Source organism: Momordica charantia, assembly GCF_013281855.1.
Source record: "Momordica charantia cultivar OHB3-1 chromosome 8 unlocalized genomic scaffold, Mcharantia_2.0 BLBB01000008.1, whole genome shotgun sequence".
Taxonomy (NCBI): domain Eukaryota; kingdom Viridiplantae; phylum Streptophyta; class Magnoliopsida; order Cucurbitales; family Cucurbitaceae; genus Momordica; species Momordica charantia.
The window spans coordinates 12798109-12823046 of record NW_028275166.1 but is presented as its reverse complement, the minus strand read 5'-3'; the positions used below and the strand labels follow the sequence as shown (position 1 = coordinate 12823046).

Below are 24938 nucleotides of genomic sequence, written 5' to 3'. Positions count from 1 at the left end.
TGAGTTCGGATGAATAATATCAAACTTCACTTCCGGCCAATAGTCCCTATGTTGTATAGGGTAGAATCGAGATGCATAACAAAGTTGGTACCATGACAATTCGTAATACTTCTCGACATAAGGCAAATATGGCAAGTGAACATGATTGCAGACTGCAATTACATGAGAACACGGTATCTTGAAAGATTGCCACTTGTTACAAGTATATGTATAGTCCTTCAAGCAAACTACTTGAGTATGTTGGCATTTGTAAGGAGAGAACATATCTATTCATGTTTCGATTTGAAAAGTTTGTGTCTCTCGATCAATAGAAGTCACTGAATGTGCCGTCGCTCTTTTCTCCCACCTCCTCAATTTATTTAAAGCATATTTTTTATACTTTTCACCCCGATTCACTACTTCACTGATATCATCTCTACGTTTCTGGAAATAAGTAATAGTATTAAAAAACGTAAACTTCACCAATGCAGTAATTGGCAACATTCTAGCTCCCTTGAAAACACCATTAATATACTCTGCTAGATTTGTTGTCATCCATCCATATCGAAACCCTTGATCATGTGCTTGTGTCCATTTTTCAATGTTTATATGAGTGAAAAAATCAATACAATCTGGATTCAATTGTTGTAACTCCCTCATATATCTTTCAAATTTACGCTTTTGGTATTGACACCCAGCACGATACACCAACTCTTTTAAAGGCTTCGAATTATATTTTTTGTTGAAATTGCTAGCCACATGACGGAGACAAAATCAATGATGTGCTCTTGGTTCACTCCAGCCATTTTCCTTATTTTTCACAGCCACCAAAACACCTCAATGTCGATCAGAAATTAGACAAATTCCATCTTGTTCGGTAACCAAATTTCGCAAGGCACACAAAAACCACGACCAACTAAAAGTAGTTTCCTCTTCCACAATAGCAAAAACAATAGGGAATATATGTCCATTTGCATCAATTGTGGTGGCAATAAATAATTTTCCCTTATACTTGCCATATAGATGTGTACCATCAATCTGGATTAATGGTCTACAATGTTTAAATCCTTCAATTGCAGGACCAAATGACCAAAACACTCGCCCAAAAATAAGATGTCCAGGTTTATTCGAAGGTATCAAGTCCCAGAGTACTCGAGTGTCAGCATTGTAATGCACTAAAGCATTCAACCAGTATGAGAGCTCTTCATATGATTTTTCCCAATCTCCAAAAACTTTAATTAGTGCTTTTCGTTTAGCTTGCCACATACGTCTGTAGTTCACACAATATCCAAAATCTTTTTTTATGACTTCTTGTAATGAAGCTACAGACGTACTAGGATCACGTCGTACAATATTCTGAATTTCATTGCATATAAAATTTGAGTCCAATTGTGAGTGATCCTGTGTAAGCTCGACATATAAACACGAATGAACCTCCTCAAGTACATTGATTTCAAACATCCCATGAGATTTACGTCGACGAGCACGAAGTCTCCACTTGCAACCATCATTCCACTGTTTGCATTTTACATACCACATATCTTGATTCGATTCAATTACAACAAATTGATAATGTTGTGAAATACAATATTTCTTGACAGCAAGTTGTAGTTCTTCTTTGGTCCTAAATTTTGACCATATACGTATGTTATCCACATTCATTTCTGGAGACATTGACCCTTCTTCCAACTTTGAACCTTCTTCACATATAGAGTCTACAATCTCAAAATCTATTTCAGTAAACATCGATGAAGCTTCCTCATTAGGGAGTGGAGGATTCAAATTTACTGGAATGTTCAAACACAATTCAGTTCCAAACAATTCATCCACTTCCACCTCAATATTAGAAGCAGATCCATTTCCAGGTTCAAGTATCACAATTTCATCACAATCTAATGACATAACTGTATAATATTTATAACTATGTTAACGAATTATTTAAAAAAAACATACAACAATATTCATAACATATAACATAAATTTAAAAAAGTTAACCATAATCCAATGTTAATTCATCTATGTCTAAATTAAATAATTCATGACAAAAAATATATATACAAACAAAGAATGACATACAAACAAAATAAAATTAATAAAAAAAGATATATAAATACAAACAAACAAAAAAAATTAATAAAAAAAAGACATATAAATACAAACAAACAAACAAAATTAATAAAAAAAAACGTATACAAACAAAACAAAATTAATAAAAAAAAATGTATACAAACAAAACAAAATTAATAAAAAAAATACATATACAAACAAAACAAACTAATAAAAAAACATTTACCAACAAAATCAACTTAATAAAAAAAAAATACCAGCGGCGGTCGACGTACGGTCACAGCGGCGGCAGAAATGGAGCAACGGAGGCAACAATGGAGGGGGCGGCGGAGCTCACACGGTGGCAGTGAAGGATGAGGGAGGGGGGACCATGGGAAGAAAGAAAGAAAAGGTGGAAATAGGGGAGGAGGCCACGGGTGGGGACAATTTTGTCCCCACCGAAACCTTAGCAAGCCTGGCTGCGACTGGCGTCAGAAGGGAAGTCGCAGCCTGGTTGCGACTTCCTTTTGAGACGTGGCTCCACGTGGAGCCATGTCAAATCGAAGTTGCAGCCGTTGGCTGCGACTTTAGTGAAATCGCAGCCATAGGTCGCGATTTCGTCCTAAATCGCACGCAGCGACCACAATTTCGTGAAATCACTAAGTTACTTAAGTAACTTAGTGACATCGACAAGTAGACCACTCAGAAGGCATCCAATGTAGAATATTGACAAATCATGTAACGACACGTGACAATACGAGTTGTCACAATTGTACATGTTGGATTTGACAGAAGTTCATCGTATGAGTGAGAAGACGACACATAGTAGCGCATTCAAATAAATTCATAAATAATAATTTTCAGAGTCTCACTTAATCTCCACAATTTCTTTATTTCTTTTTCTTATCTTTTTTTTTAATCTCTACCATTCATTCGTTTTTACCATAAATTCAGTGGTCAAATTTAATCCTTGAAAATTTTATTTAAAGTTATCAAATTCATCTTCTTCCACGCCAATTTTTTTTAGTAAAACATGTTGGGGTGAAGATTTGAACTCACGACCTTATAGTTAGAGATAGGTGCCTTAACCAGTTGAAATATGTTTAGGTTGACTCATCTATACCAATTATCCTAGCAAAATAAAATTTTCTTCTTCAATTTTTTGCTCTAAAAAAATTCACTCTTACACCAAAAAACAATTATTTTTTTTTTAGAAATACATTAGAGTATGGCTCTTTAGCCATTACTTTAGTACAAAATTTGTGTAAATCTACCTCAGTGAGAAAGGTTATAGTGATTTGATCTTGAACGAGTGAAAAAGATTGGTTAAGTTGGATCCTAAACCTACAAAAGGATTGGGAGGATGTTTACTCTTGAATCCACAAAAAGAGTGGTTGCCTCTTTTAATTGGGAGGTGTCATTTCTTTTCTTTTACCCTCTTTTAATTTCTGCATCTAAAACTACATTTGATTTTTTACGATCACTTGTCATTCTTGAATTCTTTTTTTTTTTTAAATTAAAAAGTTGGTAAGCAATCATATTCCCCTACTCTAGTATTGTCATACAATTACTTTCAGCTTTGGTTCATTTTGGTCTGTGTAAAATTTTGGTTCCTGTACTTTCAACTTTTGTTCATTTTAGTCCCTATACTTTTAAAATGTTTGTTTTGGTCTCTGTACTTTTACAAACTGGCCATTTTGGTACTTTATAATCTCATTTTTTCTATCACAATTTCAACACAACACTACACTAAATATATTTCTTGAAATGTAACCATGACTTTAAAACTTTATAAATAGGGACCAAAATGGTCTCTCTTTAAAGTACAGGTACTATAATTAACTAAAGTTAAAATACATGGACCAAATTGAACATTTTGAAAGTGCATGGACCAAAATGAACTAACACTAAAATACAGGGACTAAAATAGTATTTTAAACTAAATATTAATTAGTAATTGCTCAATTGGCTTTTTTTTTCTTGAGTTTAAATGTTAGTTTGGTCTTTCTTCATTGTAGTCTATATACTTTTAAAACATCCATCTTTGTCTATGTACTTTTAAAAAGCGACCATTTTGATCCCTATTGAAAATTTTTAACACAATAAAAACCCTCTAATACAAATGTGTGGCTACATTTATAGAAATTCAGTGGATGAAGTGTCATGCTAAAATTTTGATCAAAATAAATGAGGAAAAAAATGAAGATATCAAAATGGTCATTTTTTTAAAAATACAGAGACCAAAACGAACGTTGTGAAAATATAGGTACTAAAATAAACAAAAGTTGAAAGTATGGCTAAAATAGTCATTTTAAAAATTATCAGTTCAAAAATACATAGACCAAAATGAATAAAGTCGAAATTACAGGATAAAAAAGTATTTAAACCTAAAAAATAATTGGCTTCCCTTTGATATAGGATCTTCCGGCTCTTTAGTTGATGTTCATGTGGATTCTAAATAATTATTGTCATTATTTATAGACCTAGGATACCTAATCGGTCATGTCAAATAAGTAATTATATATGGATCTTATAATTCAGGTTCATTGTTGCATATGTTTCCATTACTCGTATATGAGTATAATATAATCCAAAAGATAAAAACAGACAACTTTTCCAATATACGTTTTCCATATGAGATAATAGATATAATATAGAGATACTCCATATCATTCTTACTATCAGTCTCAATATGACGATAATCATTACAACATATATCTTTAAAACTTAGTATATTTATCTTTGATTGACTAGAGAACAATGTGTTGTCAATTATAAAGTTTGTTCGTCTTGACAAAATGATATTTGTTTTCCAAAACCTTCAATCAAGTTTGCAGAACCTAAGATTGTATTGACTTCTGGAGAAATATTTTATGCTTTGGAAAAATATTTGCTTGTCCATCTACTTTTATCTGCCAAACATAAATCTTCATTACTCATTTTTTAGTCATCCAACATATGAAAAATACTCATGCTTCTTCACTAGACAAAACAATTACAATAAGAAGAAAAAAAACTTGGAATATAAAAGTTCAACCTTAGCTAGAAAAACAAAGATATATGTAAAAAAAAACAACATTAACTCTAGATATTCTCCTAATCAAAAGAAGCACTTGTTATTCCATAAATTGTGCCGATTTTTTCTTAAGAATATTCAAATAAGTCGCCACATCCAAATGTGTCATGTTGGACAGGTCAAATATATCATCATCCTAGTAGGAAAAGTTTGCTTCCACAGTTTTCCCATTTTCCTCTAGGGAAGCTGTATATAGAGACCAACTCAGTATTTTGATGTTTAGTACGTGCCCAATGTCCAGTCATATCGCATTGAAAGCATTTATGTTCAACACTTATAAAACTCTTATCTTGTGGACCTTTTCCTTTATAATCATCATTTTGTATGGTGCTATTGAAATTTAGATAATTATACGACCACCACGAAATGAATAAATATTTATTCCTCTACCGCAATCACGACCCCGACCTCGAGCATGATTGTTAAAATTCACAACATTTGCTTCAGGAAATGATGTTTCTCCAGTTGGTCAAGATTCATAATTTTCATCAACAACTTGTTATTTTGCTCAACCATGAGAAGATATGATATAAGTTTAGAATACTTTTAAAATCTTTCTCTCGATATTGCTGTTGCAAAGCATATTCAAAACATGAAAGGTAGAAAATGTCTTATCTAACATATCTCTATTAGTAATTTTTTCTCCGCATAACTTCAATTTTGAACTGATTTTAATAATGCTGAATTATACTCACTTAATTATTTGAAATCTTGGAGCCCTAAGTGCATTCATTCATAACGAGCTTTAGGAAGAATAACTCTTCTCTAATGATCATATCTCAATTTCAAATTTTGCCATAAAACACGAGGATCTTTTATTATCAGATATTTAATCCTCAATCTCTTGTGGAGATGATAATGAAGGGAAATCATGACTTTTGACTTTTCTTGACTTAAAGTCGTATTTTCTTCTTTGATAGTCTCTCCAGGTTCATGGCATCTAGGTGAATTTCGACATCAAGCACTCATTACAAATAATTATTACCATTGATGTCAAGGGTAGCAAACTCTAATTTAGTAGATTTGTCGTGGTAACACTATCATAAAGAAATGTATTTATAATTAAAAATTATGAAAAACAACATATAACTTACCTCATTATAACAAAGAGGAAAACAACAACCTACCTTTAAGACCTACCTTTAGCTGGGAAAATGAAAGAGACTCGTGCATATAACGTGTTGTCAAATTGAAAAAGAAAATAAGGCAACACGTGAGAAAGAACAACAGGAAAATAAAATTTGACAAAATATAAAAATAGAAAATAATTTTCTATTTTCTTTCTTTTCTCTTGAAATTTTTTCTTCTCAAATTGTGTGAATTAATGAACTACAAATTCCCTTTATTTATAGGCAATTGGACAAACATTAGGTGTAAGAAATTAGACAGTAAGGATGAGCAGCAATTAAACACATGAAGCATTGACGATTAAACATATGGGGCATAGCCAATGAGACACATGCATATTTTGGAACACTAAGCAAATTAGCATGCATCTATTATATAATAATATTTATAATATTAACAACTTTTTTAAGTAAAGGTCTTTGTTTCCTCATAAAGTGGGATAGGGTACGGAATATTCTTAGAAGAAAATAGATTTTATAAGATAGTAGTTGAGATCTAACCACTCACCTTTTAACTTATTATTTCGTTCATACTTAGATTTATAAAATTAACAAATTAAGATTTTGTTTCATAACCAATCAGCTGGTTTTTAATATATTTGTTTGACTATGTTGGAGGCAATTTAACGACTTCCACATGTTAAAGAACTAGAGGCTCGAAGGTGCCACATCAGCATAATAACTTATTATGTAAATGCATGAGTCTAAATAAACAATGAAGTAGCTTGACCACTTTCCCTGGCTAAGCCAATGAGCGCATCATATGGATGTGCGTGCCTTCGTAAAAGCCAATCTGACCAATACGAATCTTAAGATCGACCTTAGTAAAGGACGAGCCAATTATCACAACTCCACACCCCCTATTACTCTTAATCGCTTTTTCGACAACATGTTGTGAACTTTGGAAGGATTATAATCATTGAGCAAGTGAGACTCGCTGATCCAAGCGTATAAATAGGGGGACCCACTCCATGTTTTAGGTACGCTAATCTATTCCACTTACTCTGAGTGATATAACGAACTTAGATTGACTTGAGTGTTGGAGCCTTTTTCTCTCTCTAAGTAGGTTTTAAGCGTAGATCAGCTTCCTTGGTCCAAACTTAGCCAGAAGATCTATTTTGTGATCAAATAGACTACGTTTTTAGGTTTTGAAAAACAAATTTTTGTTTTTTAATTTTTCTTCTTCATGCTCAATTTTTTCTCCTTTCAACTTAATTACCTCCATCTGCATCACTCTAACTATTGTCTCTAGCTTTAAATTCTCTCTTTTTAATTTTCTTCCCTCTCTAACTTCTCTCTATCTATTTTTTTATCTCTACAAAATTTTTCTCTCTTTAACATATACCTCTTTTTAAAATATTTATGTATGAGACGCATGAATGTTGAAATCTTATTTTTTCCTAAAACTTTCACATTTTAGTTTTAAAATTTTAATCATTTTGACATATTTTAGACCTTAAACTTAACATAAAACATCAATTTTAGTCCTCGTTAATATTTTATAAATTATTATATAGATATCATGATACGATCATATCTGACACCAAGTCCCTGGAACCAAGTCACGCCAAGAGGATAGTATCATTTCATGATGAACGCCCATAGTGTGCATGCGTACGCCATCATTAGCGCACTAGCATAGCCATGCTATTGCCAGCACCTTTAGCAGCTTCTGGTAATTTGTGCCCTCTGCGCGCACGTCCTTGCCCATGCCTCCAATAGACCCGACTATGTGCATGCTTAAATCCACCGCGCACTTACACCCATCGACCCAAATGAACACCAAGTCTGCCTACCCGCCTCTTCGCCCCCATGCACGCCCACGACGCACCCCCATTGATAACTCTAAAAAAGAGAGTTATTTTAGTAAATAAATGGGTTAGTGGTGCTTCAATGTGAGAGTTCTTTTCCAAATCTAAAGCTATAATCTATATTGATATCTATATCTATAATATATTTTAAAGTACAAACGTGGAAGAAACATTTTTTGAACAATAATACCCTTCCTTTCATTACCTATTGCCTAATTTATCCTTTGTTTATTGTGAATTTTTTTAATTTATTGTGATAAGTCGTGAATCAAATGGAAGAGTTAGTGAAGCGTTTAAACCATTAAGTGAATTTATTGAAATATAAAATCACTAATTAAATAAACACCATTAAATATAATTCTCACAAAAGAATTTGAAGCGAAACTGTTTCCTGTATAAATGGCACACTTGACTCACGAACGCATGCATCTTAGAACCGAAGGAAGAGAGAAGCTGAGATTTCAGCATCAATCCAGATGCAGTAGCCACCGTCTACATACACTAGTACAAATTGGATTCTCGTGACATTTTTTAAACGTCACAAAATCCTTTCGTGATGTTTTTTACGACGTCACCTATGCCTCTATCACGAAAGGTATTTGTGATGTTTTAAAAAACGTCACGAAAAGTAACATTCGTGATGGTTTAAAAGCGTCATGCAAAATATAGGTTTTCGTGACGATTTTTAAACGTCAAGAAAAATGATTTCGTGACATTTTTAAACTGTCACAAATTTTCTTTTTGTGACGTTTAAAAACCATCAAGAAAAATGAGTTATCGTGACGAAATTAGATATATTTAAGAGTACGAATGTGGAAGAAACATTTTTTTGGATAATACATTTCCTTGCATACCTATTGCCTAATTTATCCTTTGTTTATTGTGAATTTTTTTATTTATTGTTTTAAGTCGTGAACCAAATGGAAGGGTGAGTGAAGCGTTTAAACCATTAAGTGAATTTATTGAAATATAAAATTGTTGATTAAATAAACACCATTTAATTTAATTCTCACAAAAGAATTTGAAGTGAAACTGTTTCTTGTATAAATGGGCACATTTGACTCACCAGAGCATGCATCTAAGAACCGAAGGAAGAGGGAAGCTGAGATTTCACCGTCAATCAAGATGCAATAGCCACCGTAGCTTACGAACAGTGTTGTTGGAGCTGCTTACTCTACTGATTTAATAGAGACGTTTTAATATTTTCATGTTAATGATGGTGTTTGGCCAGCATTTTCAGTTTGTTAGCTTCCTTAAGACTTGGAAAAATCCTTTTGATGCATGATAATCTCTATTTGTGTTAGATTACTCTCTTTATAGAATGGTGAGTACTTAAGGATAAGGCTCACCCTATCGTGCTTATAAATGGTATTTTATGCTTGTTTGTTTCACGACGAGAGTTGGGAATGAGCATGTATGAGTATCTCGGGAGAGAACTATGTCTACTTGGGCAATCAACACTGTAAGTTTTGCAAGAGCATTCATTGGGACTGAGTGCAAGCATTTATAGTGAATCCCCCTGATTCCTCTCTTATTCTGAACTATTTCTTTGTTTTTGTATGCCCCATCATCTGGTAAAGTAAATTCGTGAGAACAAGACGTAGCATATCTATGTTAAACATAATCCAAATGAAGAGGTAAAACTATTATGTCGGTATCCCACTTTCTCTTCTAAAGGATCTAGTGAAAGCTCTATCGACTTCCTAAAGATGATATAGTTTCTAATGGGTCAAGTGAGTCAACCATTGAAATGAATTTGTTTCGAGATTTAAATGATGGAGATAGTGATTTCACTTATGTTACATCTTTGAATTTAAAATCTCCATATCGATCTAAGAATGAGGAGGAGGTCCGTAGCTATCCTGTATTTAGGTTGGAGATTGAGACTGATTTGTAGGTCGTTGCATTTCAAGTAGGAATGTCATTTAGTACTAAGGAGGTGGAAAGCTATCAAGACATATGTTGTGAATGGTGCATATAATGTTAAAATGATTAAGAATGATAAAGTACGGGTGAGAGCTATTTGTATTGGTGGGTGTAGTTGGAAATTGCATGTCTCGGTGATCCCTGGTGAGCTCACATTTCAAGTAAAATGATATTTTGGTAATCACACTTGTCTTTTGAGTTCCATAATAGAAATGTGAACTCTTCATGGGTAGCAAAGAAATTCTTAGATCAAATTAAATCGAATCCTAACATGAAATTAAATGAGATTCAAGAACTTGTTAAAGTAGACTTTAGAGTTAACATTTCAAAAAGTCAAGCTACTAGAGCAAGGAGAAAGGCCCACAAAAAGTTGAATGGCTCACTAGTTGAGCAATATAGAAGGTTGTGAGATTATTGTGAATAACTTATTCGGTCCAATGAGGGGAGTAAAGTTGAGATTGAATGTGATAGGCTTGATGATTTGAGTGGCCCTATATTCAAATGAATATATATGTGCTTCAAAGCATGTAAGATGGATTTGTCTATCGTAGACCATTTATTTGTTAAGATGCATGTCACTTGAAGGGTACATGTCAGGGTCAATTAATGCCTGCAATAGGAGTAGACGATAACAACTTCATTTATCTAGTTGCTTGGGTTGTTATAGAGGCAGAGACAAATGATAGTTCCACTTGATTTATTCGGTTGTTACAAGATGACATCAAACCATTTTAGTTTAAAGGGATCACTTTAATGTCAGACCAACAAAATATATTATATCATTTACTCTTTTAACTATATTGGCTATGTTTAATGTGTATATTTTTTATGTTGTTGGATAAGTTTGTATTGTTTTAACCATTTTTAACCGGGCTTAGTTCCAGCCTTCGCTGATTTCCTTCCAAGTGTGAACCATAGGTTTTGTGCTAGACATTCGTATGCTAACTTTCAAAAGATGTACAAGGGATTGCATATTAAGAATTGTTTTTGGAACGCTTCAATAAGTACCACAAGGAAAGAATTGGATGTTGCGAATGATGTCTCTAGAACTTGTATATCTAAATGGTGTGGATATATGTTATTTGAGGTTGAAGTCCGGAATGAACAATATACCATTGACGTAGATAATAGAAAATGTAGTTGTAGAAAGTGGAATTTGACGGGAATCTCATGCCCTTGTGTTGTTCAATGCATACTATATTTGAAAATATTAAGATCTCGCATTAGTTAGGATTTGATACATTTGTTATTCTATTTTTAGTTTTTTTGTTGAGCCATTGTTATTTTTCTATTCTTAATTTAATGTCTATATATTATTATAAACAAGAGGAGATAACATTGAATGCAATCAAGTAAAATATGGTCAACATGCATATCATCGCAAGACAATTTATAGTCAACCTCATTTGAACTTACCTTGAGGCTCTCGGCCTTCTCACCTTGGTTGGGGCCACATACCTTTTCCTCTTGGATGTTGGTAGCCTCCTTGATTGCAACCGCTTTCATTCTTTCGTCCAACTTGGTAGCCTCCTTGGTTGTGAACTCCTTTCTTCTTTCCTCCAACTTTCTTTGGTCAATTTGCACTTCTTTTGGAGGTAAGGGAAGTAATATGATTTTCTTATCATTGTTTTCAAATGAGTACTTGTTATAAAACCATCATACTTTACCTTTTTGTCATATTGCCACGGACTTCCAAATAAAAGGTCACAAGCATGCATAAATATAACATCACAAATAATTTCATCTCTAACCTACCTATTGCAAAAGAAAATCCAACTTGACTTTGGACTTTTATTTCACCACTACTAGTTAAATCTTGCAAATTATATGGACATGGATGTGGTGTGATGGCTATGTTCAATCTATCCACTATATAGGTGCTAATTACATTAGTGCAACTACCACTATCAATACAAACACTATAAGGTGTGGTATTTATTATGCATCTAGTGTAAAAAAAAATTATCTCTATGTTTCTCCAAGGAATCTTCCCTAGGTTGTGCATTGAGACATCTCCTAGCATCTAATGAATACTTACAATGTGGACTTACTCCTTGGGAGTTGGTGGTGGCTCTTTGTGAAATCTCTATTCTTGACTCCATCCTACACAAGTAAAGTTAGAACAAAATAACAATTTATAACTTACTCTCTCCCTTACTTATCCTCTCGGCTTCCTCTCCTTTAGTAGGGTGGATGTTGGTGTGAATACTCTTTGAAGATGCTCAATTGAATGCTCGTGGCGAATCGGTCTTAGAACAAGTGAGTATAAGCCTACAAGCAACTTGCAAAAATATCTTTTTTTTTGTTTTTACTAGAAATCAATGGTATAGATGATACCAAAGACAAGACTACAATAATAACAAATGATAGTTACAAAGATACCAAATGTTGATACCAAAAGATAGCTATGATCAAAGACAAGCAAAGGTATAGACAACCTTGAGCCTAATGCTCTTGGTTCTAGGGACTCAACTACAATATGCAAATTGAAGTTAAAGCTAAACAAAGAAAAAACTATGCGGATAAAATCAATGAAATAAAAAATAATCTAAAAAGATGTACAAAATCCAATTTGTAGTGCAAACACACACAAAATAATACTTACCAACAAAACAGTGGCCTTTGCGGTAAATATGGTAGCTTTGGGTGAAGGGTGTGTGATGTATACAACTCGGATGGGGCTCCAACCAGTGGTAAAAGTTAGCACAACAAGTGTACTTGAAGTGTGTGGGCTGCCAAAGGGTTTGGAATTCATTGGAGGGGGCTGCTCTCTCAAATAAAATTCTGGGGCTGCACAACGGGGTCTCTCGGGTGGCCCAGTAGGTAGGCGGCTGTCCTCCTTTTGAGCTGTCCAAATAGGTCAAAATAATCCAACAATATTTTTAAATCAAAATATAATCAATGTTAGAATTATTTATCAAAAAGAAATTAATTTGGACAAGATTTGGTGACCCAAAGATTTTATCCAAAAACGTCCAGCTTCAAATATGGAAAGTTTTTTGCTTGGATATCTTCTCTTCTTTTGCCGATAACTTCTGCTACAGATCTCGGATGGTGACGTTCTATATGTTCCTGGAAAGCTCTTTAAAAGACATTTAATTTGGTACCTGATTTGACTATATTCAGTAAAAAATCAGTAAGATATGATTCATCGAAGTTGCGACTTTGCTTCTTCAGCGGTTGCAGGATTTCCAGAATACACAGTGTTTTCGAAAACTCGATAACTTCCAAACCACTTATCGAAAATTATTTATTATAGACTCTATGGAAAGCTAATACAGTGATCTTTCTAATGGTACTTGTTTCACTCAATTTGGACTTCTGAGCAAAAAGTTATGAATTTTTTAAGTCGGCTCTTGTTGCGTTTTGTGTCCTAAAACTAATAGTTTGAAAATGCTGGATATACTTTTATCATTCAATAAAGTTGTTATTGAAGGTTTTATTCAATAAGTAGTTATTGATCTAATAAAATGTTCTTAATAGATCTAAATCCAATAAACTAAGGATCCTAGACTGTTACATGAGACTCAAACATTATGTAGAGATATAAATATGGATCAAGTTTGAGTTAACAATCTAAATGGTCTATAGTATAGGAATAAGGTTGGGCACTTTATTCTTGGGACACTATGGATGCGGCCCACTTTGTAGCTAGTACAAACGATGTGATCCTAATTTGTTCATGTGAAGACATGCGAGTGAGGACGTCCCGTGCAAAGAGTTTGCATAAGACCGGACCATGAGATAGTTACTTTTACTTTATAACACCGTTTACTGCCTGAAACTCACTATCTCGACTTTGATAGCCTAGGTAACTCGATCTTAATCCTGAGCTAACTATGAACTTCTGTTTACTCGAGATTATCCTTAGATCTGCATGGGTGAGAGCAGCTCAACAACGCTGGCTTAATAAGCCTCCCATTTCAGGGGTAAGACCAAGTAGATAGCTAGGGACATAGGGTGCAAGAAAGAATTCGCTTCTACCCAATTTTGGGATAGTAGAGAGGTTGTTCTCTTAAGGGCTGAATTCAGGTATTGAACAATTGGCGCTACCCTCGTCAAAAGGTTTAAGAGGATTTTTTTTATTTGATAGTTGGACTACAAATCATTGTTCATTAGAGGATCAGTGGGACTTAAGGAACAAGAGGTAATTACAAGGGTAAAGCGGTATTTTGACCCGCTGTAATTACGAACAACATGTGAAGGATCGACTTACCGATCATGGTTATATCAAATGGACATAATATATCTACAGTGAGGAGAGTGCAACTACGGGCTTTAGTGGAGTGACTCAGTAGTTAACGAATGTTGGTTAACTAGGTTAAAGAGTTTAACCGATTAATCTCGGATCATTGGAGCTCATGATCTGTAGGTCCATAAGGTCCCCTGGCTAGCTCATATAGGAATAAACTTGGAATAATTTGAAGGAATAATTCGAACAGTACGAATTAGGTTAATCATATGAGATATGATTAAGTAATTGATATATGATATCAAATTGAGAAATTTGGTCAAAATATTTAAATAGGATTTAAATATTAAAATTATGAACGCAGATTCATAATCGGAGGTATGGATTTCGTCAAATAGTCGGATTTCGGAAAAAGTCAAATAGTTGACTTTGACCAGAGAAAGTCAAAGGTTGACTAAGAAGATTAAAATAATGTTTTTAACCAAGTTGGTGGAAAATTCCACTAACTTGTTGAGTGGAACATTTAAATAATCTCAAAAAATCCACTTTTTGACACTTAACCATGGCATGCATGAGTGGAATGTGTGTTGTAAGCTTTTGGTGAACTTAAACATGCATTTTGACACTTAGCCATGTCATGCATGAGTGGAATGTGTTATAAGCTTTTGGTGAACTTCGACATGCAAGAGTTGCATGTAATTTGCCTATTTAAAAGGTCTTTGTTCAAACATTGAAATCTCTTGGAACCTTTGGCCATTTGAGGTTTTTCAAAAAGCTTACATAGCTCATTTTAGCTCGATATTTCTCTCAAATTTTCCTTCTCTAAAAAGAGTCCCACCACTCTATTCCAAGCCTTGAGAATAGCTAGGAAGATCTCTTGGTGGTCCTCATTGGAGCTATTTGAAGAAATTTGAAAAACTACAAAGGTATGTATTTTTCTCTACTTTTCTCTAAGCATCATAATGTATGATCATGCATATTTAATCCTAGGTTGTATTATGCATTTAGATTGTTATTTCAATCCTTGCTCACTTCCGCTGCGCATGTATGTATTTTTTCCATAAGCTCTTATGCTCTCTGCAAGTTTCTCTCACTTTTCTGGGATTCGAAGAAAAATTGATAACTTTGGCTATAAGGCTCGGATTAAACTGAAACTTGGTTTGTTGGAAAGCTTTTTAGGTGCAAACACAAACAAACAAGTTTTGAACACTTTAAAGAAATTTTCGAAATCAGAAATTCTCATGCAAGATAGATAGATCGAATGGCACGCAGAAGACAAGAACAATGGAACTTTTTATGAGATTTTTGAATAAAGGAATGTAAAGATAATGACAAGAATTTAAAGATAGAAAATAAACACATATCCCGGTCTAGAGCCTTAGCTCTGATACCAAATGATACGCGACAACCCATGCGTATTGAGCTACTTGAGCTAGAAGCCACTTGAATTCAATCATAGAGATGGTTCAACTTGAAAGGGTAAGAGTTAGAGGGATTACATTTGCAGTCGTTACCTTGAGCAGACAAAATACTCACTATGCTCGAGGCAGGAAACACTCAAAGAGTTTGATGACCAGTCAAACAAGTATGCTCCGAAGGGTCAAATACGAACGCCTAAGTTCAACCACACAAAGGAATCCAAAATTTGAAGGGGGAATTTGCACACAGCAAGGGAAAAACACTCTTGGTTTTATTCAAATTGTCATTCAAAAGATGATTCTCAACAATGAGGGTACACGCCTATTTATAGGCTAAGGCCTATGGCCTTTTAAGGAAAATAACAAAATTAAAAAGAAAATTAAAAATGATATATTCCTAAAGTGTTTAAAACTTTCCTAAATATGAATTTTAAAAATGATAAATAAAACAATTAAATCAAAGATAAAATCCAAAACAAATCTACCAAAATAATCCCAAAATCATAAGGAAATCTATTCTTTAAATGGGAGGAGTGGGGTGGCAAGGCAAGTAGGGGGCACCCATGGGAGTGGCAAAATCTAATGGTGGAAGTGCCCATGAGGGATGTGGCGTGCGTGCAAGGAAGCTGACGCCGGTGAGCGAGCGCATTGGCAACGGTGCAGGGCGCGCGAGGCGCGTGGGCAGGTGAGGTGCGCAGGGGCGTTAGCACGACAGGCAGGCGTGCATGTGGCGTCGCATAGGCACGCGCATGGAGCAGGTGGGCGCGCGCTAGAATGCTGGAGGCAAGCGGCGTGCGGATGGGTGAGGCATTGGCACGGTAGATACGCTTGGGGCGTGGGCGGCAAATGGCGTGTGCGAGGCGTGTGCGGTAGTGAGCGTGGGCGCGCAGTAAAGGCATTTGGCGTGGGCAGCAGGCAGCATTGGCATCAGGCAGACGCTCGTGCTGGCGAGGGTGCTGGCATCGGTCCGGCGAGCGCGTGCTCTGGGTTAGGTGCCGCCTCTTATGAGGTTAGCATGGATGGGCGTGCGGCAGGGGCGCGCGCGCGGTGAGGCATGCGCCTCGTGCATCTTGTTGGGCATGCAAGGGCACAAATGCGTGCAGTGGAGCGTAGGCGAGCGTGCGAAGGGCATATCCATGCGAGGTTTGCATGCACTTGTTGTGTTTGAACGCGCGGTGAGCTTGTTCTCCATGAAATTCATCATCTTTTTAGGGGGCTTCTATTTGGGGTTTTGGAATGACAATAAATGATAGAACGCAAGTGTACACCCGTCACAAGTAGTAAAACGGAATGAGTATTCCGAGTATCAATCCTCAGGGACAAATGAAGTCTTTTTATAAGAAATGTTAATGATTGATGACTTTGTAATTGACTTTGGGGTAACAAATAATAAGGATAATGTTGGTTCTGATATTTAAAGACTCGATGCAATAAACTCAACCCAATTACTTCAAATTAGCTAAAAATACAACAATTTTTTTCCAACTAGGCGCCAGACGCCTCTCGTAAATTTTCTTCGGTTTTACTTCGTCATCTTCTTATGTCTAAGTGATTTTGAAGGTATAAGTTCATTCCTAATATGTTTATTAGAAAAAAGATATTAATTTAATAAAAACCAACCGTAACCTTAGGTCGAGGTCCTATGTCTAGGCTACCCGAGCAAAATCTTTATGTCTAAAGTATTTCTCTCCAAAGTTAAATCATTATAGTTGTAAAAATATATCAATCCTTTCAGTATTAATGCTTGGTTAAAACATTAATTGGCCAAATCAAGTTTTAACTTATGAAAAACGACTTTAAGTGATAAAAGAGGAGAAAATCGCCTTTTGCCTTGTTGGATTTTTAAAAAATTTAGCTAACTATCCATAACCGCAATTGGAAAAAATAAATTTATCTCATGACGATAAAGGAAAAACAGAATTTAACGTTGATTGAAGTAGACGACATGATTAAAAGATGAGTAGAATTAAAACAAGCTGGAAATGGTGGAGTTGTAATCCGAATGACCATAACCCGTTCTCTTTCAAGATTGGGGAGCAACACTCGGTCGATTCGCCAAGGTTGAGTGATTACAACTTCGTTAGAAATCAACTCTAAATGATGTAAAACGCCCTATATGCATGTATAACCTAAGATAACTCCAAATTAAATGTTTTGGACACTATAATAAGCTTAAAATACGATTTCTGAATGTAAAACGTTAGAAAACATTACCAATTTAGCTTCTTTTTACCCTTATAAACAAAAACTTGGCTTTTTGCTTGTCCCTAAGCAAACTTAACAATTTATATCTCTTAAATCACATGCAACAATCATAAGGAACATCGAAAATAAGGATAGACTAGACTTGCTTTTCATATGGTGTCTCAGGAAAGATCATCAAAACCTTATCGTATTTCTATCTTCAAAAGTCAAATTACTATAAGCCAACAAAGTTCAAAACAATAAAAAGTTTCTTAAAATCCTTTCCTTTTTCAAAACATGAAAACTTTTTGACAACGATCTAGAATTTGCACGCTTCCTTTTTCACTTAAAATTTAACAGTGAAGGAATGACTACTAGCCTATGCGGGGATTTCCTCCACAACTTTGTAGAGGCCTTTCAAGTAACAACCGGTCATAACATATTTACTGTGGGTTGCACGATGTTACACTAGACTCAATTGGTACCCTCGAAGTTGCTCACGCCACTCGACCTAAGCTACAACGAGTGTCTATAGTGATAAAATGAAGACATTTTCTTGCCACTCTTTTTCCCTCCTCTCTTCTTTTTCTCTCACAATTTAAATCTTTTCCCCACTCTATTTTTTCTCACAAGCAACAAAAACCCTTTTATTTGCAAACTTGTTTTTTTTTTCTTTTTCGACTCTTTTTCCGATAGTTTTTCTCTCACAATTTCTTTTTCTTTCTAGTGACTCTTTTTCGCAAAAATAATAGCATGTTCTTTCATGAATGGAAAAATAACATTTTCTTTCTAAAAGCAAAAGACTGTCCCCCAAACTTAAGAGAGACAGTGTCCTCACTGGGAAAAGATTTTTTAAGAGGCAATGCAAAAATCAAAATGAAAGAGAACAAGGACTTCATAAAACATTGAAAAAGTTTAAGTTTCAAAAAGAAGAAAACTAAAGAAAACATGTTATTGAAAAGAACTTGGTCACAAATGGCTCATGGCTTTTTTGGACAAAAAGAAAACAAGGTTTATCTAATCCTTAAGAATCATCATCGACATGAAAAATAAGAAAAGACACTCTAAAATGCTAAATAAAATTATGGTTGTAACATGCTTTTTAAGAAAAATAACTTGTTAAGGCCAAGAGCGAGAACATAATTGAAACAGGAAGAAACTAGATTGTCATATTTTCACATTTAAACTCAGAAACAACCAGAAATGATTCACAATACGATCCTACCAAAACCTAACATGCAACTAAATCCCAAAAATAATATAACAAGCATAAGAAAAAGAATGAAACTTCCCTTAAAGTGGTGATTGCACAAGAGGTTAGATATAGCAAGCTCTTCAAGCGATTTGACTGGCCAACCTCCTGGCATCTTCAAACATTGCTTCCCATTCTTTAAATGTATACCTCCAAAAATTATCCTCCCTACTTCTCTTCACTGTTCCACTAGATAAATATACTGAACCGACGCGTTTTCTCAAATTTTTGACCATTGTCACAGAGGGAGGCGCCAAGTGGCTTGCCTAAATTTCTGCATTCAAACTCTCATCAACTTTCATGCTACGCACCCCTCAACTTCCCTTTCTATGATCCCTTGCTATTCTTGGAAAAAAAGAACAACAAGATTCAAACAATTAAAAGCTCACTTCTCTTTATTTTTAATAAAGTCCAAAACACATATACTCTCCATTTTTTTAAAAAACCTCCTAAATTTGATTAAAAACGAAAAATTATTGTACCCTCCTTTATTTGAAGTCAAAGCTAACTTCCAAAATTAAAATCATAATTTTTCGAATTTTCGGAATGGGCCGAGGCGCTAGGTGTCACGGTCGTACATTTTTCAACCGTGCCGCGCCATGATCTAATCTCGACCATGGCCAGCCTTGCGGGGAACTCTAGCACTAATCTACTTTTTGCGCCCTTTGTGGCTTCGTCGAACCTTAGACGAGGTTCTTTCTTCCTCGACTGAGCTTCAATTCGCCTTTTCAACCATCTTGGTTCTCGACCACTCGGTCGTCCCGCTCCCACGATGAGCCAGGACCTTACTGGGATGAGTTCTAACCCATAACGGGGTTAGAACGAGCTTAAAATGCCAACTGGGTACAACCGGGAGATTCCTAACGCTTAACTATGTCAAAACAAGCTTGTTGGGCCCATCCGACGCCTCTAAGATCATTTCTGCCGAGAAACTAGTCAATAACGGGCTAAATGGCCTTACCGGGTACTGCCGGGATGATTCCTACTGAGATCCGGACAAGGAATGACTAAACTTGGCAACCAGGATGAGTCTTGCCGCTTACCTGGCCAATACAAGCTTTTTCTCACTTACCGGGTGCCTACCGGTATTGTAGGATGCCACCCCGAGCATCGGGATGTCATCAGACTTCGCTGCTCACTTGGGCACGCATACCGAGAACCGACCCATGGACTTGTATTTATGATCAGGAGCATTCGGACATCTAGTCATCAGGACATTATCGAGGCACAACAACTCTTGCTCCAGTGTCGTGTCGTTCGAGCATACCATAACGCATAACGGCCCCTATGTGCAACCTTCAGCCCATGGGACGAGGCACAATGTCGGCACACTCATGTCGTCCGACAATGTCTTTGAGATTCCCATTCTCGAAGGAAGACACCCAAGACCTTGGTCTTGCAACGCTCTCCCATGCCATGACACACGCATATGCCATGGGGTAGCTCACTCAGGCCACAGGGCCCAGGGGTGGTGGAGAGCTACACTTCATTTTTTTTCTCTTTTGTGTAAACTTATGGCTATTCCACCGTTGTAAACTTGGCTGCTGTAATTTTTTTGTGTTGTTGGTTATAACTTGACTACTACAATTTTTTTGTGTAATTTTTTAGCTTTAAAGCTTGATTTTTGATATGGCTGGTTATAACTTAGCTGTTGTAATTTTTTGGCTTAAGAACATGGCTTCCTAAAATCCGTTGTTGGTTTTGATGTGAAATTAGCTCTATGTGTCATGACAATATGACAGCTCTTACAACTCTTATTTAGCTCCAAATGTGTTACTATCAATGGTGAAATAATTTCATAAAGGTTGCAAATCAGTCACCAACAATTTCCCAACCTTGTCTTATTAAATTGAAACATAAATAAGGATAGAAACGTAGTGAAGCTGAAGCATTATACTCATTCCTTTTACAACAGAATATTGCCTTGAATTTTGCCTTCCGCTAGTTTGGTAATCAGAATATAATCAAGGATTCTTGCCTTCTATAGCAAACCAGAATTATAGCTGTCATTGACTAGTTGTTAGCTTAATTTTTTTTCCCTTTTTCTGTTGTCCTTCGTGGAAGTAATATAAGACCTGAATTCAAGCAATGAAAGTGTATATTTTCACACAATTCTAAGTCAATTGTTAGCTTTAATTGGCATTTACAATTATACCTATATATAATCTTTCACGTAGTCGCAACGTGATCACGACATGGAGTGGTCGATGTCCTCTTTTAAGAGTCCCTTAAAATAAAAGATTTTGGAGTCGGCACCAATCATGTCAAAGGTGTGACTGGTCACCCAATTAGAAATTAAATAAAATTGGTCTACGTAAATCAGATTGAGTTCGGGAGTCATTTGTGTGTAGGGGAGGTATTAGCATCCTACAACACCCGTAAAAAACGGTTACCAATAATTTATTTTTTATTATCCGATTTATAAATTATTAAAGGTCCACAAAAGTTTATTTATTTTATTTTTAAATGTTCTATGTTTATTAATCCACATTTTAGAAATAAAACATGGGTAATAATTATGGGTGACATAAATGTCATTCAAAATATTGAAATTTATTTTTAGGATAAATTTCATGTATCTAAGGAATTTAATAAATTCAAAAAAAAAACTATTGCATCTCTCCTTTGTTTGTTTAGAAAATTTGTGATTGAATTGAATTGAATTTTTAATTGTTTAATGAAAATTTTGCTTTTAATTATTGAAAATCATTTTAGAATGAAAATTTCATGTATTTATGGAATTTATAAAATTTATAAAGAGAATACTACTTTTTCGAAAATTATGAAAATTGATATTTTTATTTACATGAGAATTTTCGTGTATTTATGAACTTAAAAAAAATTCACAAAAAAGAACACTACCAATTCTAAAATTATTGATTGTTATTGTTGGTAAAGTAATTGACTTTTTGGAACTTTGTAAAATTATATTTTGGGAGGAATTTTATGTATTTATGAGATTTTAATAAAAACTCATAAAGAGAACACTAATCAAGCCTAAAAAATTTTATATTTATTTTCTCCAATTTATTTTGAAATTATAGGGAAAAGAAAATTGTAGTTGATTAATTTTCTATTTTTTATTTTGACATTTTATGTTTAGATACATGAAATTTTATGGATGTAAAGAATACAATGATATATAACAGTAAATTGCTTCACATTGTGATTTTAATTCCTATAAAATAATAACTAATAAGAAAATAAATTAGATCTTCTATGTTATCTAATAATAAAACATTTAAATGAAACTAACTCTAAACAATAGTTCAATGAATACATATTACATGACATAAAAGATGCCAATACTCAAACACATTAACTAATATGTGAAATTGAAATTGTGATGTAAATCAAATTACATCAAACTATATTCCACAAAATAACAGTGCAAATTGCATTCCCTCCAATTCTAATTTAAAATAATAATAATTAAATAAAGAAAAAGAAAGGTGTTATGGAGAACAAAAACGACCCGAAACGGGACAAGGAGTTGAAGTCTGAGATCATTGATTGGGGGAGATCGGCCCGTGAGGTAACGGTTCGGCCCAAAGAATGACCTAACGCCGGGGCAGAGAACGAGGAAAGCGACTGGCGGAGAACTAACCTGGCCGAGAGGGCTCGGTCCTGACCCCTGCTCGGTCTCGACCACTTCTCGGTCTCGATCACTTCTCGGTCTCGACCACTTCTCGGTCCCGACCCCTACTCGGCCCACGGCCCAGCCCATGAATCTCCCGCGTACGATCTACGATCCCTCGGGCCCTGCAAAGCCGAATTAGGGTTTGGCTACGAAAGTTCTAGAATCATCTTCACGGCTATAAGTAGCAGTGAGATCCAACCCTGAAGGGGGGTGACTAATCTTTAGCTAATTATTTTCTCAACTCTCCCTCGCTAACTTAAGCATCGACGCCCGTGTGACTAAAGTCACACCAGTTTAGATCTGTTTGATTTTGCAGATATCGCCAAATTGTTGATGCGTGGATTTCGGTCCTCTGATTCACCTCCTCATACCCACCAAACTTGTTGATTCGGGACTAGTACCTGCAAAACTAAATCGAGCTAAACCGGTGTGACTCTATTCATACAGGCTCCGATGCTTAAATTAGTAAGAGAATAATGTAAATGTAGTCAACTTTTAGATGTCTTTACCTCTAAGGTTGGATCGCTGCTTATAGCCGTGAGGTAGTTTCAGAACTTTCCGTAGCTAACCTTAATTCACCGTTGCAAGGCCTGGGCGAAATCGTCGATCGAAGATGGGGAATTGTTGGCTGAGCCGTGGGCCGAGCACGGGTTGGGACTGAGCCCGGGTCGGGCCCGAGCCCCTCGTGGCCCAGTGGGCTCCCCTCCGATCGTGACCTGTAGCTCGACTATCGATTCCCGTTGCATAACAGTTGCCCCTACTCCCAATGCGATGCTTTCGATCTCATTGGGAGTATAGCTTTTGTAGTGACTTATCTTGTCATGTAGGCCCGTGATCCAGAAGAATGCAAGTTTTTCGGGGTTCGCACCGAGAATGTTTCGATCTAATGGTCAAGGACCGTGGCTCGAGCCGATTGAGTTGTCGAATCATTGTGGGGCCCGTGGTACCCTAGCCGCAGTGAGTTGTCTTATCTTCACGAGACACAAGAAAGTGCATGTCGATTTTCCCTTTCCTTGTAAGACCCGAGGCAATTGCCATGCAATTGTCACATCTACAGTAGACCCGTGACTTTGAGATCACGAAGTGTTGGGTACCGAGCCGAGAAGTCACAAGAGTGTTGGGTACCGAGTCGAGTAGTCACAAGAGTGTTGGGTACCATGTCGTGCACGCCTCGGTCCGTTGGGTAAAGACCTCTAGACCGAGAACCATGCTATGAGCTAAGGGCTATTTAAACCCCTTCATCCTCCCCATTTATTGTCAATCTCCTTACAAGATATTCATCTCTTTGCTCTGCGTGTTTTTTTATGGCTAGCCTTAATTTCGAATGGAGCTCCTCGGATGATGGGTCATCGTCGCATCCTTCATCAGAATCTCAGTCCTATCGTCCGTTTTGGATGGATAACTCCACTCTTACAGCGAAGGACCTGCGTCGCTTGCGTTCGAAATACCGTATCCCGGATTTGGTTAGCCTTTGTCTTCTGAATCCAGGAGAGTATTGATGGCTCCTTTCCCGGTGAAGTTGTATTTTATGCTGCGATGTTCCAATTTGGAGTCCGCCTACCGTTGCCTCTTTTCCTTCAAAACTTTTTAGCTTTTAATCAAGTAGCTCCTTCCCAAATCGTCCTGAATGGGTGGTCTACTTTGATCAGTTGCTTTATTTTGTGGTTGTACCTCGGGGGCGAGCAGCCTCTAACCGCCACGGACTTTATGTCGCTTTATTACCTCAAACATAGCCCCGAGGATAACTTTCATTTTTATGTTAGCTCCCGGAACCAAGTTCTTGTTATGGGTCCCTCATCAGTGAAGCATTGGAAGAATGAATGGTTCTTTGCTCCCGTCCCGACCGAGTGTAGGGAGTTGGGTAAGTAGCTTCCGAGCTCCATCGGGACTTTCGTAGATATCGATTATGATATTTCTTTTCTTGTTGGCAGTTTCTCGCAATTGTGAGCTTACCGTCGAGGCGTCCACTTTCTATCATACCGTTATCCAGTTACCGGATATCGAGCGTTGGGGCCCAGATTTGGTTACGGAGCAAAACTTAGTAGATTTTGGCTTGGCTCTCCCACGTAACCCTTCAGGTCTTTGTCGAAATCTTCTCTTCACTTTGCATGAACGTCGCTTTTTACCTTTATCTTTATTTGTAGAAATGTCTAGACGGAGTGCTTACTTGTATGAAAGAAAGCGTCGTTGAAATGCCCGAAGTTTGGAGGCTGGCTCTAGTTGAGCTTCGGATATCGAAGTGACTGATTTGACCAAGGAGGGGCTCCCTTCACAACATGCTCGATCT

The 24938-nt window shown here is 36.1% G+C and overlaps 1 protein-coding gene across 1 annotated transcript; it reads right to left on the bottom strand.

Moving 5' to 3' along the window:
* Positions 1–816: 816 nt before the first annotated feature.
* On the bottom strand, positions 817–1881 carry LOC148209542 (uncharacterized). The gene has a single exon (XM_088126905.1). The coding sequence runs from the start codon at positions 1879–1881 to the stop codon at positions 817–819; it is 1065 nt and encodes a 354-aa protein (XP_087983031.1).
* Between the last annotated feature and the right edge of the window lie 23057 nt (positions 1882–24938).